Source organism: Halichoerus grypus, chromosome 3 (assembly GCF_964656455.1).
Source record: "Halichoerus grypus chromosome 3, mHalGry1.hap1.1, whole genome shotgun sequence".
Taxonomy (NCBI): Eukaryota; Metazoa; Chordata; class Mammalia; order Carnivora; family Phocidae; genus Halichoerus; species Halichoerus grypus.
In genome coordinates this window covers 129,700,176-129,722,536 of record NC_135714.1, presented here as the reverse complement: position 1 = coordinate 129,722,536, position 22,361 = coordinate 129,700,176, and the positions used below count along the sequence as shown (strand labels likewise).

At 44.7% G+C, this 22,361-nt stretch overlaps 1 protein-coding gene across 3 annotated transcripts in view; it reads left to right on the top strand.

The window, feature by feature from the left end:
- The window catches only part of GATB (glutamyl-tRNA amidotransferase subunit B), a 91,797-nt gene that overhangs the window by 36,350 nt on the left and 33,086 nt on the right, over positions 1 to 22,361 (top strand). For all 3 annotated transcript variants that reach the window (XM_036092461.2, XM_036092536.2, XM_078069311.1), the window contains exons 3-9: positions 1,065 to 1,178; positions 3,411 to 3,609; positions 4,042 to 4,164; positions 13,397 to 13,510; positions 15,676 to 15,760; positions 16,447 to 16,491; positions 18,675 to 18,864. In XM_036092461.2, coding sequence (XP_035948354.2) covers positions 1,065 to 1,178; positions 3,411 to 3,609; positions 4,042 to 4,164; positions 13,397 to 13,510; positions 15,676 to 15,760; positions 16,447 to 16,491; positions 18,675 to 18,864 — 870 coding nt within the window. The remainder of the gene's footprint in view (positions 1 to 1,064; positions 1,179 to 3,410; positions 3,610 to 4,041; positions 4,165 to 13,396; positions 13,511 to 15,675; positions 15,761 to 16,446; positions 16,492 to 18,674; positions 18,865 to 22,361) is intronic.

Here is a 22,361-nt window from a genome sequence, read left to right as displayed (position 1 = left end):
ATAAAGAATAGAAGTGTGTTTCATTAGCAAGGACAACATGCTCACAAATTTCCCCGAAGCAGAGTGGGGAAAATGAGCTAGTTATTAATTTCTTACTATGGAGTAGATGTTCTGGCTGTTTCTTCATGCGTTCCTCAAGGTAGATATTAAATCCTTACTTCAGAGATGAACAAACTGAGCCTTCCATTCACACAGATACACATAGGAGAAACTGACTCCAGAACTTAATGCTTTCTCCTTATCTCCAGTTGTCAGCCTTATTCCGGACCCCCACGTCCCTACCCCCAAAGTTCTTAAAAGCTGTTCACCTCCTTTTGGGTTGGGAAGTTTGCTAGCCATTTCCTGGTCATTCACACCTGAAAGTGGGGGAGGATGGGATCCAGAAAGAACCTGTGGGCTCCGGGAGCCCCTGGAGGGACCGGCAGCTCAGGAAGAGTCAGGGTACGGGTCACACTCAGTCTGTACCTCTCTCGAGTTCACCAGGCCGGGACTGAAAGCGAGGGGAGGGCGGGCAGGCCACATTTCCCAGCCCTTGAGGAAATGGCCATGGCCGTTTCTCCAGAAACATTTTTTTTTCCAGAGTTTCCAGAACTTCATTCTTTCTCTGCTGAAGTGTTTTCCATCCTCACTGAGGTGGCTTGGTGAGCTGCTTCTTGGACCCTCTTCTCGGGAACCCATGCCTCTTCTGTATTCTTACGAGCTCCTTGTTCTGCTTGCACAGGGAATGAGATTAAGTGGATTCCCCATAGTCCCCATTCTGCTGAGCTTTTCTGGGTCCCTCCCCGTTAACTTTCATGCCAGGTACTGGAGGAATGGATCGCCCATGTGGCAGTTCATCAAATACCCTGCAGGACCCACCACCACATGCATTTTCTTTTTTTATGTAAAGTTTTCCCGCTTCCAGACAGACAAGAGTCTGCTTGTGAACTGGAGCTGCCCACACAGAGAACCAGAGATAATGCCTGTCGAAGGGCCAAATTGAATATTCAGGGAGGATGTCAGTATGTGGGAGAAGCATTTGTTCAGCCTGGATCTGAGAGGAGCTGTGTGTCATGCTTCCATAGGTTCTCAACAGGAGGTGCGTAGAAGCAGCCGTGATGACAGGCCTGGCCCTGAACTGCCGCATCAACAAGAAGTCCTTGTTTGACAGGAAGCACTACTTCTATGCGGACCTCCCTGTAAGTATGCTTTGCAATCCGCCCTCTGTACGTTCTCAGAGCTGGGGGGGGGGAGGGGGGGCGGGGGAGGGGGCTATACCTCTTGTGTTTCCAGTCAGAGCTGTGTCCGTGTCAGCGGGAGGTTCTGCCTGGCCCTGATGAAGGCAGGTGCCCCCCGATGTTTACTAGATTGGATGCGGTTGTCCTGATTGCCGACTCCTTGCTTAGCCTCATGCTTCTGCTGGCTCCCTCATAATTGAACAGGGAGCAGAAGGCAGTGTTCTCAGGCTCAGGCCAGCCATGGTGTTCGGTGCTAATTGCCTGTGAGGTCAAATCTAACTCTGTGGCCGATGCAACAGTAAATGCAGACAACAGCTCTGTAGACAGAGTGATAGCTTCCCTCTTTTAAGTTGAAGTTACCAATAATAGGACTGTCCCCTCTAGGGACATTTCTGTCATCTCACAAGGAGCAAGTAAGTGGACAATAGGAAGCAGAAACATGAACCAGAAGCCTCGACTAACAACAGTAATTGGCTGTAAATTGGTAGCAAACCCAATATTAACCTGTTTTTTTCCTTAAAATTATAAAGTTTCTTCATTTGATCTGAGCCTCTAATAGTAAGCACACCCTTTCTTCAGATCTAGAAAAATGATAGTGGTGATACTGCTTCATGTTATTTTCCTTGAACTGAAGATGAGGGTGAGCTGGTCTTTAGTGGATGAGGATGGAAGTAGAATTAAATAAAAAATGCAGCCGGAACGTTATTTCTCCAATTGCTTGCTGCTGCTTTTTCCCCCTGGCTGCCAGCCCCTAGCAAATTCTGTTGCTTGGTAGGATGAAAGGAATGAAGCTGCGTTTTTTCCATCCTTTAAGAGTGATAATCCGTTTGGTGAAGGTGGGAGACTTAGCATTATGCGACTAAAATGAGATGTTTTCATTCTCAATGGCTTTCTGCTCTCTCTGGCTCAGGTGGCTCAGATAACCAGAGTTAGGGTTGCCAAATCTTACATGGAACACACTTAGACTTAAAAAAGTATTTGTTGTTTATCTGAATAAACAGTTTATTCAAATTTAGATATAACTGAGCATCCTGAATATCGTTCAGCAACCCGATTCAGAGTTTAATGTTTACAGATTGAGACTTGCCATTTCATCACAGAGAATGAGTTGGCCTAACGCGGTGGTTCTCAAAGTGTGGTCCCCCGCGCCCCTCGGATCAGCATCTCCTGGGAACTGGTTAGAAATCTAAATCTCGGGTACTGCCCCAGACCTGCAGAATCAGAAACTCTTCAGGTGCAGCCTACCAGATGATTCTCCTGCAGGGGAAGTTTGGAAAATGCTGGCCTGGTGGCTAAGAGCGTAGTCTCTGGAGCCAGACCTTACATGTTCAGATCCTGGCATGGATACCTACTAGCCCTGTGGCCCTTAACCCCTTCCGTGCCTCACATCTCCCTCATAGGGTTGTCCTGAGGAACGGTGTAAAGAACTCAGCACGGTATCTGGGAGCCCACAGGCACTGCTTCTCTGCCCTCCCGTTCTCCGTATTGCCCTCCCATCTCTTCACTGGGTGTTGATGCCTGTGGGCACTCGAGTCATTCCTCCTCTACTCAGAAGGAGGTGGGGAGCCCTTGCAGCATCCGTCAGTACTTTAGTACTTGGTGTTTTCTGTTAGCTGAGTGCGAGTGTCGGAGCGTTTTCTAGCGAGAAACGGGAAGTTGTCGGGGCAGGGAGGGCAGCCGGCATGACTGGCTAGCTTAAAGAGCAGGAACAAAACAAGCTCCGTGCACTAGCGACTGCTGTCTGCCGTGCTGCGCGTGGGTGGCAGAATGCTTAGCCAGCACTTCCTAATACGGAGGGTCTGTCAAGAGCCCAGTGATCAGAGGCAGGGTTTAGGCTAATGAGCTAAGTGGAGACAATAAAGTCTTCTCTTAGAGGCCTCTGACAGTGAGATTATTGTTATTCCCCCAAATGGCAATTTGGTAGGGAAGATGGGGTTCGTGGTGTTTGTTGCATCCTTATTGGGGGTTGGGGGAGGTGCAGGGAAGGTAAGGGAGGGGGTGGGAGAAGCCAGAAGAGGCCAGGCTAAATTATGGCTACAGTGCATAAACTAACTTTCTTCTCCTTTTCCTTTTGTCTTGTGTTGTGTTTTTAAGTAAGCCTATAGTTTTGTGACAGGAAAAGAAATAGTAAACTGGATTCCAGCTTCTGTTTATGGCCTGGTGACTGTCTAACGTAACGCATGTTGTGTGCAGGCAGGCTACCAAATTACCCAGCAAAGACTCCCGATTGCTGTGAATGGCAGCTTAGCGTACAGTGTCTGTGTGGGGAAGAAGCCGAGTCAGGTGAGCACCAAGACCGTGAGGATCAAGCAGATCCAGCTGGAGCAAGACAGTGGCAAAAGCCTCCATGATGAGCCGCGGTCTCAGACGCTCATCGATTTGAACAGGGCAGGTAGGCCAGGGGATTGTCTCTTACCTTTCCTTCCGGCCACCTCTCTTCCCCTCTAGAGTTCTCCCAAGCCAGTTGAGGAAACAGGCCCAAGAGTTTGACAGAGCCAGATCAAATATCAGCGTTGGTATTGGCACAGCTGACTAGCGAACACAGCCTGAACCAGGATCCCCATCGGGCTTGCTAACAACCCACCCATAAAGTGTGATGAACGTAGCCGCCTAGTTATGGACCCAGCAGCTTGAGATCTCGGGCAGACATTGAAAGAACCAAAGTTAAAAATCAAAATGTGAGGGGGAGCAGAAATAATCCAAAGGCTAGAACCCATGTAGAGAGCCCATCAGTGATGCAGGTTCTTCCTGAGACCTCAGCCGAATTTATCTGCGGGTCAGATTGGAGAGCTGCAGTCTGGCTGACTCTGCCTGTCTTTGGTAGGAGTTGGCCTTCTGGAAGTGGTGCTGGAGCCCGACATGTCCTGTGGAGAAGAGGCAGCATCAGCCGTCAGGGAGCTGCAGCTGATACTTCAAGCCCTGGGGACCAGCCAGGCAAATATGGCAGGTAGAAGACCCAGAGGCTGTGTCCCTTGTCCTTTACCTTCTCTTTCCGCCTCCCACATCTCTTCTCGCTGGACTTTTGTTCTCTGCATCAGCTACACTGGGATTGTTTACAGGCTTTTGTCAGCCTTTAGGCCTCTGGGGGTTTTTTTCCTCAGAGTTTTCCTTGGATTCTTTAATGAACCCCCAGTCAAAACTAAACACACTAACAACAGTGCAGAGGCACTGAGCCCAGGAATATGAGATTAGGAGTTGTTAAAAAAATTCAGCTGAGTAAATTTGGAGATCAGACTGGCTTTATTTAAAGATTCATGAATCAGGCAGCATCCCATCTAGCAAAAAGAAAGGAGCTCTAAGGAGCTGGACAAAATGGTAGGCTTTTATAGAGAGAAGGGGTCGTTTTCTAGCAGAGAGTGGATTGTTCCAGGCAAGATTGTTCACCTTTCTTTGGGAGGAGGGTGGGGGTCTGTCATGCAGATTACCTCACTAGTGTTGATCAGGAACTTCCAGGTCGACTGGATAAAGGTCACCCTCCTGGGAGAGGCTGAAACTGCAGTGAAGGTTTGGTTTGCTGTAGTGGGGGCCAGTGACTCTGCTTTGGGCCTGTTGTATGTTTGTTTGTTTCTTTCTTTCTTTTCTTTTTTTTTTTTTTTTTTTAACAGTCAAAGGACCAGATGTTTTCTTCTGGCTTCTTATATCCAAATGTTGTTTTGCACCAAAATGAGGATCAGTAAAATAATGTGCTTGAACGGTTTCATCTTTCTCAGAAGACACTTTATTTAATAGCTCTGAGTTTCTGTGTAGGTAGCACTTAGTTGCTACTTGATGCTTTTTCTTCAGGTCTCTTTCTTATTTTGTAGAATTTTCATCCAGCTACAGCTGAAGCCAAGTTATATCAAGTAAAAGGCAAGGTTATGATTTCACAAAACTTTAACTTTGAGATAATATCTTCAGTCCGTTAGAAATGTAGTAGGAAATCAAACAAAAGAAAAACTTGTGCCATTGAGACCAAGCAAAGTATACATTTTAAGTGTTTGCAAATTGGAAATAAAGAATACAAGTTTTGGTCAAACTCAGTGTCTTAATGGCTCACTCTTATGGCCCCTTCCTAGCACTCCATTGCCCACCCTAAAGTCCCTGAAAGCTAGCCTCTCCCATGATTACCCCATGTTTTCTGTTCCCAAGGGCTTTTTTTTTTTTTTTAAGATTTTGTTTATTTTTTTTGTTTATTTATTTGACAGAGAGCAGGAGAGAAAGTGAGAGAAAGCAAAGCAGGGGGAGCAGCAGAGGGAGAGGGAGAAGCAGACTCCCCGCTGAGTAGGGAGCCGGATTCGGGACTCAATCCCAGGACCCCGGGATCATGACCTGAGCCGAAGGCAGGTGCTTAACCGACTGAGCCATCCAGGTGCCCCACGAGGGGCTTTTAAAAAAAAACTCTTGCCACTCACAGAGCATTCCTTGAGTTGAGAAGGGCAGGAGTGGAGAAAAGATACAGATTCTGCAAATGGCAATTGTTAATTCATAGCTCAGTACAGTGGTGTATTAGAATACTCCAGAGAAACAGAACCAATAGAATGTGTATATGTGTGTGTGTATGTTTATGTATGTATGTATGTATGTTTATATTTAAAGAGATTTATTCCAAGGAATTGGCTGATGTGATCGTGGAGGCTGAGAATCCCATGGTCTGTAGTGAGGAGGCTGCAAGAGGGCAAGCTCCAGGAGAGCCGAGAGTATAGTTCCAGCCCAACTCTGAAGGCCTGAGAACCAGGAGAGCCAGTGGTGCAATCCAGTCTGAGCCTGAATCCAAAGGCAGGAGAAGACCAGTATCCTAGCTCAAGGACAGGCAGGCAGAGAGAGCAAATTCCACGCCCTCCCCTCCACTCTCACTTTTGTTCTGTTCAGGACTTCAGGGGACTAAATGAGGCCCGCCCACAATGACAGAGGCAGTCTGCTTTCCTCAGTCTGCCTATTCAAATGTTGATTTCATCCAGAAATACCCCTACAGACACACCCAGAGTACTGTTTAACCAAATACCTGGGCACCTTATGACCCTGTCAGGTTGACCCATAAAATTAACCATCTCAAAGTGGTCACAGTGGATGCCAGGAAATACCATTGAGGATGATGATTCATCTCGCTGTTGGTTTATAAGCCTGTTTACCAACCTTTTTATGTCACACAATATACTTGTGTGTTACAAAAGGACTTCTGAAGTTGTAATGCCACATCTGTCACGTAGGACATGTTACAAGCCACAAACTGTAACGTCAAAGCCGTGGTACAAGTTGAACTTGGAAGACAGAACTTGCCTATTTGCTATCTTCTTTAAGCTAAAGACTGGAAGAACACAGCCTCACAGTATGAGTGGCGTAGAAGTTGGCTGCCTCCAAGTTTGCTCTATAGAAGTGCAGCTGTGTTGTGGAGTAAGAGAACTCTCCGTGTCAGATTTATGGCTCATGGTGCGTTTTTACCCAAGAACATAAGTCAGATATGGGCAGGCTGGGTGGTTACCCATTTATGCACTAAGTGTTGGTTCCCTATTGCTTTAAAGAAAGTTTTTATTCTTCCGTTCTCCCTCCAAATACCTGTGATTCCTAGCAAACCTATGGAATAATAAACAGGCCACCTGTTAGCTGAGAAATCGTCCCATCTGGGGCCTTGCCAAGAGATAAACCGTAACGGCAAGAACTCATCAGCCAGTGACCGCTGAGAGGGTTCGTTAAATCTCATTTGTTGTGACACTTTTTTGTTGCTTTTAAATACAACTTCCAACAGCTTTGCCCCTAGCACAGCAGCAGAGTGGCTGGGGTGTTTGGTGTTTCTAAAGTATTGTGGGGAGGGAAGGTCTGCCTGGAGGCTGCAGGGGTCCAGCTTTTTGTGCTCTTAGCATTTTAGCAGCCCCAACCGCTTGCCTTGTGCTTCTGCCCCACCACCATAGGACCACCGTGCAGCATCGGAGACCGTAGCCTGAGAACTGAGGACCGCCCTAGGACCAGTGGACCCCACCCCACCCCCCCCACTTCCCCGCCCCAGGGTGCTTTTGGAATAAAGTTTAAATTGCTCTGGACCTGTGATTGAGTGAGTTCTGATAGTTTTGCTAATGAGCATGGATTAGTTCAGCCTGGCCTCCAGAAGTCTCTTCCTGCTCAGTGGACATATGCCACTGTTGAGATCCTCAGAGCCGTCTGTTGAGTTGAATGTGTACTGAAGTAAACATTCTATATGTTTCAGTGGTGATGTCTGCCACTTGGAACACTTAGCATGTGCTCATCAGTTCACTAAGCATTTTTTTTTTTAAAGATTTATTTATTTGAGAGAGAGAGGTACGGGAGGGGTGGAAAGAGAGGGAGACAAGCAGATTCCCCACAGAGCAGGGAGCCTGACACTGGGCTGGATCCCAGGACCCTGAGATCATGACCTGAGCTGAAGTCAGGTGCTTAACCGACTGAGCCACCCAGGCGCCCCTCACTAGGCATTTTTAAAAAATTATTTATCATCTCGTTTAAACTTTACAGCATTCCTGGGAGATAGGTGGTATTATGCCTGTTGCCCAGGTGAAGAAGCTGAGATTTAGAGAGATTGGCTTGTTTCTCCAAGGCTTACAAGAAGTGACTGAGCTAGGATTTGAGCCCGGGTGTGTCTGAGTCCAGGAGCCCTTTCTGTAATCCCTGCGTCGCACTGTTTCTAGTGGCAGCCACGACAGTGTCACAGCCTCCATAGATGACAGTTTAGGGAAGAAGGCTGGCAGAGTGTGGGTGCTGAGGACACTGAGGTCGCAGAACTGGGTTGGGACCCTGTCCCACCTCTTCTAGCTCTAAGAACCTGGGCAAGGTATTTTGATTTCTCTGAGCTTCACTTCCCACATTTATATACTGAGTCCCCAAATAACCATATATGGAAGGGGAAAGGAAGAAAAAGAAGAGGAAAGGAAATCATCCAAGTTGTCAGATAGAGTTGGGACATCTGGGTGTGGTGTCACTAGGTACTGAGACAGGGAAGACTGGGAGAGGAATGGCTTTGTGCGAGAAAATCTGGAATTCCATTTTGGATATGTTAAGTTTGAAATGCCTAAAGGATGTCTAAAAGTGGCTTTGTCTAAAGCTGTATCATAGGGAATGAATGTGATAAAGTATATAAAACTTATCACAGGCCCTGACAAGTAGCCTGTACTCAGTAAATGTTTGGTGCTTTTATTAGCAATAATAAATAGTATTACTTTGACAGAACCTCCACTCATTTTGGGTAAATAAGCTTTGTGAAATACGTTCAATAAAATGTGTGTGTGTGTGTGTGTGTGTGTGTGTCAGAACTTGTTATTTAAGTCCTGGAGAGCATCCAGTGATCAGAATGAGATGGCTTAACAGACCTCTCTAAATCCTCAGGCCCCTGCTGTTTACAGAAACAGTTTTCTGTCCTCATGTTATATTTCTGATGTGTGAATGTGTTTTAGAAAAAAAAATATGTAACTGCACCATATCACTGTGCTCAGTGGTATAGTTTTTTAGTTTTGCTGTTACAAATCTCTGCTTCTGGAGGGTAGAAATTGAGCTTGATAACATTCTGGTGATGTGTGAATGAAGGCCCTCCCTCAGTGTTGCAGAATGCATTGAAGTAAACCTGACTGGTAAGGCTTTTGTGCACTTGAGGCAATTTAACTTAATTTGTTTAAAAGGTATTTTGTCTTCACTGGATAGAATGTCTTTTGTGAATGTTTGATACTGTATTTGAATCCAGGCTAGTGGACTCTCTTTCAACACTGCAGGATACTAAATGATTCCTCTCAGACATTTATGTAGTATGTATGGCCTTCTCTGGGAGAGACTGAAATTCATGCTTTTATTCCTTATCCAAGTTAAAATTCTAAATCGTGAAAGATGGTTTCATTTTTAAAAGCAGGTAAGGTCCAATTCAGGGTTCCCTGAGTTCAAAAAAAAGTTGTTTCCCAAGAATTGAGATTTGGTTGAGCAGAGCTCAGCATACTTTGGAAGTTTTCCTTTGAGCTAAATGGGCCTTTCACATGATTCCAGCTGTAGATTAATCCTATTCAGACAGAACTTTAAAACTTACCAGGAACCTTTTGTGAGACAGTAACCAATCTGCTTACTCATTGCTCAGGAAGATACCAGAGTTTTGGCTTGTTCAACAAGGTATTAATTTATTGAACAGTTACTCTGTGCCAGACCCAGCTCTAGATTCTGAATATAGCAGTGAAAAAGATATTATTGTTCCTGCCACTTAGAGCTTATATCCGTGAGGGAGACAAATACATTAATAAATAAAATCATTATAGTGGTACGTGCTCTAAGGAAATAAATAGGATGCCGTGATAAAGAATAATGTTGGAGAGTGAGGGCCTGTCAGAGGAGGTAACGTTTATTTGAGACCTGAAGAATGACTCCAGGCTCCAGCCAGCATAGAAGTAGGGGTCAGCATTCCAGGGAACAGCTAAGGCAAAGTCTCTGAGATGAGGAAAAGGTTAGAATATGCTCTGAGGTAACATAGGTAACAGAAGGCCACTGGAGGGAAAGCATAACAGGCAGGGGGTTACGGCGTCAAGTAAGACTGAAAAATGAAGGCAAAGGATAGATTACCAATAATGGTAAGAAGTTTGAATTTCATCCCAAGTGCAGTGGGAAGTCACTGAAGGGCTTTCAAGCAAGGCAGTGACACAGTCTGATTAATGTTTTAGAAAACCACTCTGGGGCTGCTCCGTGGAAAGTGGATTTCAGATGAGTAAGAGTAGAAGCAAAGAGACCAGCTAAGCAGCTTTTGCAATAGTCCAGGTGAAAGGTGATGCTGTTGTGGACAGGGCGGTGTCCGTAAAGATGGAGACATCGAGCTGAGTAGATTCAAGGTGGATTTTAGAAATAACAGGATTTGCTAACAGGCTGGTGTGGAAATCAAGGGGCAGGAAGAAATTAAGGATGTCTTCAAAGAAGCTTGAGGAGCTGGGTGGTGCTGTGGACTGAAACTGGGAAGATGAAGACAAGAATGGCTTTGTGGAGGGGAAATCAGGATGTAGTTCTGGAAAGTGAAATGTCTGTGAGACCTCCAAGTGGAGGTATCAAGTAGACATTGGAGGTAAGTGTGGAGCTCAGAGTAGAGGTCTGGGCAGAAGAGAGAAATTGAGGCGTTATCAGCACATTGCTGGTATTTAAAGCCACATACCCCTACAGAGAGAGTGCAAGAAGAGGGTCCTGAATTGGATGGGAAAGCAAACACCAGCAAACAAAATGGAAGTAGAGTGTCCAGGGAGGTAGGAGGGAGACCAAGAGCACAGAAGGTCACAGCACCCGGGAGAGGAAGATAGTTGAAGAAGGAAGGATTAGTTGGGATATTGCACACTGCTGGGGGTGTCCAGGAAGGTGAAGACAGAACAAGTCCTGTGTCCATTGCATTTGGCAGCCGGGAGGTCGCTGGTGACTTTGAGGAGGCATTTTCAGAGAGGCGGGGACGGAAGCCCAGCTGAAACAGGAGGTGAGATAGTAGAGACAAGCTGTGCTGCAAGCAAACAAAACGTGTTCGAGAGGATTTGCTGGAAAGTAGCTTAGTAACTGATGGAGGGAGAATGGGGTTCAAGGGACTAGGGTTTGGGGTTTTGGTTTGTTTTTCACAAGAGATACTTTTGTATGTGTCTCTACCGGAAGTACTGCAGAGAAAGCGAGGTTAATGACGGATGTGGGAAAGAGGAGGTAGCTGAAAGAATGATGCTCTTGGGCGGGAAGGTGGGTGAGGGTTTGAAATCTGGGTGCAGCCTTCCAAAGCCTTCCATTCTGGTCTTAAAGATAAGATTAATTCAAAATAGACTGTAGTCATGTGCTAGATTCTGTGGTGTTGACTGTGTCCATCCTCATAGTTCGGAGGAGCCACCAATGGAGATGGGCTTATTGATTAAGAGCTTCTAGGAGGGGAAGGTGGTAACACTAAAGTGGGACCCCGAAGGATGAGCAAAGGCCGAAGAAGGGACAGTAATACTGATGACGAGGACGTTCAGGAGCCAGCGGACCGGGCAAGGACTTGTATGCAGAAAGCTCCCGCAATTGGAGGAAAGCTTTCTCACGGAATGAGTAGGGGGAAATTGTGGGTCATGTCAGCCAAGAGTGGATGAGGGCTCCTCAATACCAGGCAGAGGAGATGAGATGGCCCAGTAGGAGTGGCCCTGCACTTGAGCAAGCAAAGAGAATGATGGAAACCACCTTGTAGCAGGATGGAAGTCACAGCCACGTGGTGGCTAGCTGGACAAGGGGGGTTGCTGTACTAAAAGTCAGGACGCAGTTCTGTAACCTCGTCTGGAGTTCCAAGTCCTCCAGCGATGGTGGTGGCTGTGGATGTAGAGAGGAAGGGACAGATATGAGGGGTACTGGAAGAGAACCAACAGGATCGAGTTGTCAGTTTGGATATAGAGGGAAAAGAAAACAGAGACAGGGAAAATGACTTCAGGTTTCCTGGACTAAGAATCTAATGATGTCAGGAATAGTTGGGACTTCCTGGATTCAAGGAAGCACAAATTGTCCAAACTGTTGAGACGTCCGTGCTAGAGACATAGAGTACGTTCTGAGCTGCAAGCACCTTTGCCCTGACGGCCAGCGTGGGCGGCAGTTGGGGCCGCAGAGTGGGGGAGCTCATCCCTTGTTCTGAGGGAGCAAGTGGAGACAGTAGGGCAGTGGGCAGCCGGCAGTCTGAAGCTTGGAGGAGGCCGAGCCCCACAGCTCAGCATTTGGATGTGGAGCAGCAGAGACCAGGACCGTGGAGTTTCTTGGCATGGAATTTATTTACCCTATTTCATTATTTTAAGAGGCTTTTGCTGTGGAATCTTGGAAAATGAATTTTTATTCAGCCCATCAGAATCTTCAGGTTTGGCAGGTTCTTTTTAAATGTAAAAACCCGCCTAGGAAAATAAAAGTCCAGCATTTTGTCTTGTCATTCTGTTCTGTTTTAGACATTGTAAATGAAATTAGAGAACAGAGAACTTGAGCTTTACTTTGTAGGGTGTAAAATGTGATTTGTTTAAGGATTTTGCATCTCTCTGCAGAGCCTCTTAGTCCTCTCCACAAACCACCTGCCTCCTTAGGGGTTACTGTTCCTAATCTAAAGGGGTTTTCTGGGTCAGAGAAGGTCCTCCCAGGATGGGGGCGGCCCCCTCTGCGTTCTTGCACAGACTCACCCCTTCATAACAGCACTGTCTGCTGTGGCAAATCCTTACAGCAATCAGGAAGGATTCAGAGTCCTGTTTGTTGAAAGAAGAGATTATTATAGTACCCAGAGGAAGGAGGAGGGGACAAACCCGGTTTCTGGCTCTTGCCCTTGAGTTATAAATTCTCAAGGACTCTCATGGATCTTCTAGAATCACAGTTGGAAATCCACATTCCTTTTGAAAGCTGTGTAGGGTTATCAGATGATCATTTCTTTTTCTTTTTCTTTCTAATTTTTTAAAAAAGATTTTATTTATTTGTTAGAGCACAAGCAGGGGGAGCGGCAGGCAGAGGGAGAAGCAGGCTCCCCGCTCAGCAAGGAGCCCGATGCGGGACTCAATTCCAGGACCCCAGATCATGACCTGAGCCGAAGGCAGACGCTTAACCGACTGAGCCACCCAGGCATCTCTCAGATCATCATTTCTGCTGCCTTCCCCCCAACCCGGCTCTGACACTGAATAAAAACTCAGGATAAAACTGCAGAGTAATTCTCCATTTTAACAGTGTTGTTTTTCTTATTTGGCACAAAAGAAATTAGATTTCCCAGCTGGTATATACAGAATTTCTCCTCTCTCCCTCATGTGCACAAGTGCACACAAACATGTACACACACACATATACTCACACCTCAGGTGCCTTAGGACTGTAATTCTCATAAGTGGACAGAGTACAAGCCATGTGCTTCAGGACCAACCATACCTTCTTGAAAGTTGGGTTGCTGTAACTGGCTAAACAGCAAATGGAATTCGATATTGCTTGCCTAGAGACTTAAAAAGACTATGTTGCGGGACGCCTGGGTGGCTCAGTCGTTAGTTGTCTGCCTTCAGCTTGGGTCATGATCCCAGGGTCCTGGGATCGAGCCCCGGGTAGGGTTCCCTGCTCGGCAGGAAGCCTGCTTCCCCCTCTCCCACTCCCCCTGCTTGTGTTCCCTCTCTCACTGTGTCTCTGTCAAATAAATAAATAAAATCTTTAAAAAAAAAAAAAAAGACTATGTTGGCTCAAAGAATTTCTAAAGAATTGTCTTTTTTCTCTCCTTCCAGAGGGCCAGTTGAGAGTGGATGCCAATATATCTGTGCATCATCCTGGAGAGCCTTTGGGTGTTCGAACTGAAGTGAAGAATCTCAATAGTGCCAGGTTCTTGGCCAAAGCAATAGGTGAATGTCAGCTTACATTTAATGTTCTTTTTTGTATCAGTTACTTATTGCTTTGTAACAAGCCACCCCAAACCTTAGTGGCTTATATGATAACCATTTCAGCTTTTGCAGTTCTACGGATTAGATCCTGCCTCAGCTCATTCATGTGCAAGATGACCTCACACATTGAGGCCTTGGTGCCGGGGGTTTGCTAGGATTCTCTTTCCACGTCGTCTTTCTTCATTTGCTTGCCTAGCCTGGACCTTCTTGTTTGGCAGCGGGCCCTTCCAGGGGGATGAAGGCAGAGACCTCAAGGCTTCTTGAGTCCCAAGCTCTAGAACTCATACAGTGTCTCTCCCAACACATTCGATTCAAAGCAGATGCAAGGGGAGGAGAAATAGACTCCACCTCTTTATGGGAGGATCTGCAATATGCTATAGCTCTGTTTTTCCATTTACCACATTCTTTCCGACCGGCATGAACTTTATAAAGTCATATTTATTCATTGTAGATTGGCCATAGTTTGACTTAATTGGTCATTATGTTTTTCTGCTTTTTACTATTTTTACTAATAGAGTCCATGGGCCTACATAATTGAGTTTGGGTCTTATTGGAGTACATGCTGTGGGTATTTATGTGCTGACAAATATATAATAATTAAAGTAGAACAGTTGAGCAAGATAAACATCCAGGCAGTCCCATAGAGGTTGCTGACTGTGAAGACATCTCAGAAGACTAAATATATTCTTTAAAATCAAAAGTATCTAGAGAGGAAGAGAGAATGTAGGGAAAGGATAGAGTTTCAAGTGCATGCCTTCAAGGATGCACAGAGCACAAGACAGCTGAATGCGTTGGTGTGTGTTTAGTAGAGTCCTGGGTCTTGTTGAGAAAAGTACTGGAAACAATACAGAAAAGATTCTCTAGTCTTGTATAAAACCTTATCGTGAACCTGCAATGATCAGCCTCAATGAAGATGCTCTGAGTCTACAGATTTTCAGGAAAAGGGCATTAAAATGATCAAGGGGATAACTTATGTAAGGGAAAGGGTAAGGGAAGGTTTCCATGTGTAGATGGACCAAAGAGGGCGGACTCTTCTATCTCTAAAAGGAGATACAGTTCATGTGTCTGAGGCCATGAAAGGTTTGGATCAGGGATACTCTTACAGGCCAGTTTTGTGAAGGGGAAACTTGGAACAAATGGAAGAAAGTTCAACTTCATCCTGTGGGTAGTTAAGTGTTCTAGAATTCATTATTCGAAGAGGTGGTGATGGTAACCTAAAAAAACAAGCAGCAAGATTTTAAGTAGATTTATTCTTAATGATTTATGAAGGAGACCACCGAGACAGAATTCTGCCTGTGTCCTGACTCAGACCTGAAGAACCACAGATTTACTATGGTGGGCTTAATTCTCCAAGCCCGTGATTTTTCCATCCCATTTTTCTCCCTACATCATGCCTAGTAGTCCTCATCTGATTTCAGTCAAAGAGAGCACTGGAGTTGGGGAGACAGGGAGCAAAAACTGACACATTTTAGTGTTGCTGCTTCTTGTCAGCTCAAATAAAAGAGTTTGGATTTGGATGAGGGAAGGTAGTACATGCTGGGGTGGGGAGTTAAGGGGGAGGCTAAAGCTGCTTTCAGAAAGAAGCTTAACAATTATGGCTGTTTTGCTTACCAGAGTCAGCCTTGTTTGGTGGTGAGGGAGCATGGCATAGAGCAGAGGCTTTTAATCATTTGGGGTCATAGATCCCTATGAAAATTCTGGACTCTCTCTCCAAAAAATCTACAAATGTGCACACACACATTCTGTATATAATTTCAGGAGGTACCAGAACCCCATGAAGTTTATCCTTGTATCCCTTGGAACTCATGATAGGCAGCCATCCTGGATCTGGAGTTAGTTGGCCTAGATACTAGTCCTAGCCCTTCTTCTGCCAAGAGCTGTAAACTGGACTGGGTCACTGTGAACCTGAGCTTTCTCTGAAAGTGAGGGAGCAGAGTTTCCTAAAAGGCCCTTCCCAGCATCATTGTCCTATGAGGGCAATGAGAAGAGAATATAGCATATGAAGGAAGAATTATTATAAACAACTCTCTTGATTATTTTTTACTTAAATATTGAGAAAGATTTCTAATTATTGCTTGATTGGATGAAAGGAATCAAAATATACTAAATTACTATGTTTCTCTTAGACTTTGAAATTGAGAGACAAATCCACGAACTTGAGAATGGACGTAAAATTCTGAATGAAACGCGCTCGTTTGACTACAAGCTGGGGTGAGTTTGCATTGACCAGCATCTTGCACACAGCTGGGTGGGTCTCCGGTCTGGGCTCGCCGCAGAACAGCCATGGTGACCTTGAAGAAGGTACTTAGCTTGTCTGCACTAATGCTTTCCTCACTAGTAGAGTTAGGAAAATACTGTACACTACAAGGATATAATATCCTGGAGGACTGGTAAGAGGTTGAAACTGAACCAGACTTGGACATAAGTGCTGAGTCTGGCCCTTCAGTTGCTTCCAGCTTTGGCAAGAATTTTCACTTCCTTAAATTCTATCAGACTTAAGCTCTACCAATTCAAACTGGAGGTAAAGAAAGCTTAGGGGTGGTTAAAAAAAACCCTTTTTTGTTTGTTTTGATAACTTTGACTAATATTCTGACTCTGAATTTTGAGGATTTTGTGCTTTTAGCAGAAGACTGAAAGAAGGTCGGAAGACTAGAGTTTGAGCTGGTTAGAAGCTGGAAACATTGAAGCAATTTCTTCTCTTATTTTAAAAAAATTATTCTGAGTATTTCTCTTTCATTAATATTTTTTCATGTAGTTATGTAAGTGTCTCTCAAAGAAGGTCAAAGAGCCTCAATTTGCCTGTGTCCCTTATTGGTAGGGGAAACTCCCCTTTGCACATATGTTGGGCAATGTTGCATGCCATGTTGGTTTAACATTTTCCTTTTTAACTATCGTAGGTGCACCATGCCGATGAGAGACAAAGAAGGAAAACAAGACTACAGGTGATTATTCCTCTTGTCAAAATACCATCGTGTGTTTGGGGTTAGGGGCAAATTTCAAATCCACTTGCAGAGTAACATAAGGACCTGGATAGCTTTTAGGAACCACTTTCTGTTTATATTGTTGCATGATGGAAAGCCTAGACTTCCCATTTTATATATATACTGAAAGAAAGAATGTTTTCTTGGTTTGTTAGCCTCAGGGTGTCTTATTTGATGGGATTCAACTGTTGGAAGACACTGTTGTCACCCCTGTGTGAGAGTTCTTATAATTGAGCTAAGAGGGTGGCAGTTGAGGACGGGGCCTAGGATGTTCTTATTCTTATATTCAGTTACAAATTCAGTAACACACTGAAGATCCTTGAGAAGAAAGGAAAAAAGAGATGCATATGTTAATGGCATTTAACTCGAGTGATGTTATTTAATTGATTAAAATTAAACAAAAATTGAACAATTAAACATGAAGTTGGACTTAATATGAGATCCAGAAATAAAGCAAATAATAAGAATAGGCTTAAGGTAAATTGAACCTTTTGTCTTTTTCCCCATTGAGTTTTGCAGATTGTAAAGATTGAAGTTGTAAGCAACAAAGTTGTTGGTTCCTTTGCAAAGCTCAACTCTTGCTGTTAATGAGGAACCAATGTAGCATTGTGATGTGGGAAAGAAGCTCATAAACCCTTAGTGGGAACCTCCCCTGAAGGGCCCCTCTCATGTGTGTCAAAGTCAAGATTGTTTTCATCACTGTGAGCTTCTGGGTTCAATCTATCCTTCCCAAGAACTTCTTTGTTCTCCAGTGTCACCTCCTACTCTTGTTTATGCTGCTTTCTTACTCAGCCTGGAGTTTGGCTGTTAGGTCAGCCAGTAGCTTTGGCTCAAGCCCTCAGGTTAATAGGCGGGATTCAGGAACCCTCCCTTTGGTGTCCTCCTGCCTTCACAAGTCAGACTGATTCACAGCACAGATTTGGCATGGAGGTAATGGATTGCGTGCACGTCTGATCTGTCACCTTGGCACCCCATTTGTTCTGCGTTATCCTGCTTCTGCATAAGCCCTTTGACAAGTAGAAGTGGACAGAAAAATGTTAGATGCTGGAATGGAGTAGAGGGAAAGATGTTATATGTGGTAGTGCTGCAGAGAGTTCCCACGTGCTCCTTGGTGTATACCATATACCCTGCCTCACCACCATGGTTCCCGTAATAACTTCCTGCACGGCTGTGTGATTCGCATTTATTACCCAGGAAATGTTGAAAACTCTGACTAAACACATGTACCACAAACATGCCACGAAGAGTGTGGTACATTTGTTACAAATTAAGACTTGGTTATTAACTAAAGTCCATAGTTTACATTAGGGTTCACTCTTTATGTTGTACATTCTGTGGGTTTTGACCAAATAAATAGTGACGTGACACCTACCGTTATAGTGTCACAGGGAATAGTATCACTGTCCTAAAAATCCCCTGTGGTCCACTTACTCATCCTTCCCTCCCTGCTTCTACATTTTTTTAGGCAAAATCTATTTATTTCTTCCACTTCTCAAGAAAGATAGTTTTCTTTTTCTTTGACTTTTCATTTATTTCACAAATACTGCTAAAAATAGTGAGAATTTTTAAATGGGGAAATGTCATTTTTCTCCCTAATAAGTAAATTGTTCTCATTTGGTCCTGTTTTTCCCTGGCCTCTGTCTTTGTGAATATGTACTTTATCCACAATTATAAATCGCAGTGTAGTATCAACCCTGTGTTGTGCCTTTTTCATTCATCATGGTTTATAAGCATGGAGAGGGGCAGGTCTGGTGGTCTTGACCTGGAGTATACACTTGTAGACTCATTCCTGGGAAACAGAATTGATATTAGGGGACATTAGAAAATACCTGGATTTTTATTTTATTTTATTTACTTATTTGACAGAGCGAGCAAGCATGAGCAGGGGGAGGGGCAGAGGGAGAGGGACCCGCAGACTCCCCGCTGAGCAGGGAGCCCAACATGGGGCTCAGTCCCAGGACCGTGAGATCATGACCTGAGCCAAAGTTAGATGCTTAACCGACTGAGCCACCCAGGCACCCCAGAAAATATTTGGAATTGTAACATGACATCTAAATACAAAACTTGCGTATCGATAATAGGGGTTTTCTTTCCTATTAAGCCAAATACTTCCAAGTCAGACCCCATTTCCTCTCCCTGCCTAGGTTTATGCCTGAACCCAACCTGCCTCCCCTCCTGCTCCATGACACCGCGTCTCTGCCTCCCGGTGCAGACCCACAGCAAGTGATCAACATTGACTGGATTCGGGAGCAGCTCCCTGAGCTGCCCAGTGAGACCCGGGAGAAGCTCATTCAACAGTATGGGATGCTGCCAGAACACAGCTTCGCCTTACTGGTAGGTATTGATCAGAGGCTCAGATAAGCCCAGCTCAGCAGTTTGGGTGATGCTCTGCGGTGAGCTCTGAGTAGCGCAGGCAGATTGCTTCAGTTGTACAGTAGATGCTTCTGAGAAGAACAAGGCACGATAACCTTTGCTCACTACCCTTTTTGGTGAATATGCCTCATGAAACCAGAAGCAGCATCTCTTGTCAGTCATCTCTTCTGTGCAGAAATGAACAGCTGCTCAAAGCAGCTGGGGAGGCTTCTTGAAGACAGTCCAAATGTTACAGATGAATGTTTTCCCATGTGTCTGCAGGACAAAAGAAAATCAATGTATAGGGTTTCTGGATGTCCAGCAGTATTGAACCATGACAGGGTCTGGCAGGAAGTTCGGCTCTCAAAAGCCAGCGAGCTGTTTCTCCAACTGTAGAAGGAAAACATTTATTCCGCACGAAATGTTGAAAACTCTGACTGGAAGTATCGGTCCTTTGAGGCTTGAGGGTGCATCTTAAGGGGCCATTAGAGAATCTGACACCGCTGAGACCTGCTTAGGGATTTTCCCTTCTTTTCAGAGCTACTCGCCGGCTTTGCCGTTTTCTTTGTCAGGGCAACATTAAAGGGGTGCGGCACCGGTGAGGGTAGGGTTTTGTCACCATTGTCTTCGGCTTGTCTGTGAGGGAGGAAGTAGAAAGCTTTGCTACTGCATGTTTCGGGGACTGGGTATATGCCACACTGACCTTCGGGAGCAGCGGAGTCTGCAAACTCTGGATTTCTACATTTTAATTGACCGGTAGTAAGTAGATAGGGTGTTAGAATGTTCATATTTATATACTTCAGTGAGAGCAGCCCCGCCGTTTCTGGTACAAGGTAGGCAAGTGAATGTTTGTTGAGTGAATGATTCTCTCTTTATGAATCAGCTAATGTGAAAACTCTCCGGAGAGTCTCACAGGAGAACTCCTCTTTTCCTACCAGTGACAATCTGGCAGGCCCTGATAGGTTTTCATACTTTAGGCAGGGGTGACCACCACCCACTGCCTCCTGTGGGCTGCGTCCGTAGCTTAGTCATAACTCTCTGATGCTTACGAGGCTGTATTTTAGTCATTTCTTCGTGTGACTTGTTCAGTCCCTTGCAGGCTAGGACTGTGTCACCCTCTCACTCGCTGTTCCTCAGCACAGCTCGGCTCACCAGCAGCGGCTTAACGCCAAATCTTCGACCGGGCGAGTCAGTTCGCATCTCGGACTGAACACCTTTTTAACCTGAAGCCTCTTACGACTCAGGCATTTCCCCGAGGTTGGTTTAACCCGACTGAGGCTTAGTCCTACCCATCCTCCCCACTGTCTGATGAATTTCCAGCCCACATAAAATAAATTCCAGACTTAATTCCAAATGCTAAATTCCAGTCCTGCATTTTATAACTGCCAGATTACACAGGGGATGGAAGGACTGGGATGGAGCCTACAGGGACTGAGCTTCCAAGATGTCCGTTATCTGTCTTTGGCCTTCCACCAGGTGAATGGAGGCAGCCCTTGGAGATAGCAAATGAAGAAAACCCAGGTTTCTTGGCCATTTCTTTGCTCACGACTGTGATTTCAGAAAAGAATCCACTAAATATAACGTTAAAAGTTCTTTTTTGTATATCAACTTTCTTCACAAGAGAGGTGAAAAGACCTTTCAGAAACTCCTCTCAAGAATATGGCTATTTCTCTCCACGGCCCTGTCTGCAAGCATTTGCTCCCTTGAGAGAGCATCTCTCTAGCACTGTCACGCTTGGCCTCTGACGAGCACGTGATGGCGAGGAGCATCTGCCTCCTTGCGCAAAGAAAGTCCTCTGAGGGCGGGGACATTTTCGTGTTCATGTTTGTGTCCCAGGCTCCACTTATGTGTCCTTCACAGGAGGCCCTGAATAAATGTTTGCTGAGGGTGCCCAGCGAGTGGGTCCAGAGTTTAAGGTCCTGTTGAGGGGAACTGTCTTTCATCTGTTCAGTCCACAACTTTTATTTTGCATCTCCTATGTAGCAGGTACTCAGACAGGGACAAAGATATAAAAAAAAAAAAAAAGTGTTTCTTTGTTTTCCAAGAGTTTATATATATATAATACACACACACACACACAACACAGCTAACCAGCCCCTGGGGCAGATTGCAAGAGCTAGATGCATACCGTGGGATGGGAGCCCAGGGAGGTAGTGATTACATTGATTGGAACAAAAGGGAAAAACTTCCAGAAGAAGGTGATTTTTGAGCCAGTTTTGAAGGGACTTTTAATATCTTAAAAATACACTTATTTTTAATAGCTTGCAGATAATGTATTAGGTGATTCGTTTTTGTTTTTGTTTTTTTTAAAGGGGTAGTCCTTGAAATTTCCAAGACGAATATAAAGAGAACTAAATAGCAATGGAAAGAGAATGATTCAGAGAAATTGTTTTCCTGAAAGTGGGTATCCTGAGCTCTTTATGACTTTGTAATCATTGAAAGCTGAGTTACTCAGACCCGAAAATGATATGTTCATGTTTTTGTCCTGCCTTCATCAGAAACACAACAGATTGCTGAGAAGGGCAGATGCACAAATCTAATGAACCATCTTTCAATTTAAAGAGTGCCCAGGAGTATTCATTAAATAAAAAGCAGTAGTGGAGGTGTGCTTTGCAGAGCTCCAACCCCACACTCAGTGCCTTTGGATTGCTTATTCCATTAAGCATTTAAGCACTTGCCTTACCCACACATACTAAAAACTTCAGAATTTAACTCTAATCTTTAATTTGTCCTGTCATTTTATTATGTGGTAAGCACTGCATTATGTATTGGTAATTTCTGCTTGATATTTGCGGAACTCTAGTATTTTAGCATCTGCAACAATGTGTGGCACATAGTAGGCACTCAGTGAATATTCAGTGAATGGTCAGACAAATGATACTATGACAATACTCATGAAAGTCCTGGAAGAAGCATTCCTGATAAAAGCATCTTAGTTTCTAAAGGTCAGATACATAAACCACTCTTGACCCCCTTGCAAATCATGGGGTGACGCCTGGCTCACTGAACTCTGGGTGAGAAGCACCTGGATCGCCACTTTAACTGCCCCCCCACGTACTGTGTCCAGATGCAGGTCACTTGGCCTCTCCGACTCTTGTTTTCTGAACTGGTCTTGTTAGGACATTAAATCCAATCTACATCCTGGTTTTCTCTCTTAAACCCTCCTGACAGTACCCTCCCAACAGAAAACCTATATTACTGGTTTTTTCCTCTGGTCACATAAAAGGTACCCCACCTGAAACTTGAACCTATTTAGTTAACCTTGCTTCCCTATCTTATGTCAAATTGCCTTGATTGCTGATCTCATTTGTAAGGATTAAGGAATAGAAATACAGAATCTGAGATCCAGGTATTAGGATCCTGAAAAATGAGAGGTTCTAATAGCATAGCAAGTCCTTCTCTGAGTCAGCATATTCCAGGAGTAATCATGAGAATGATCTAGATGATATGCATGTACATTTTTCTTAGCAGATAATCCC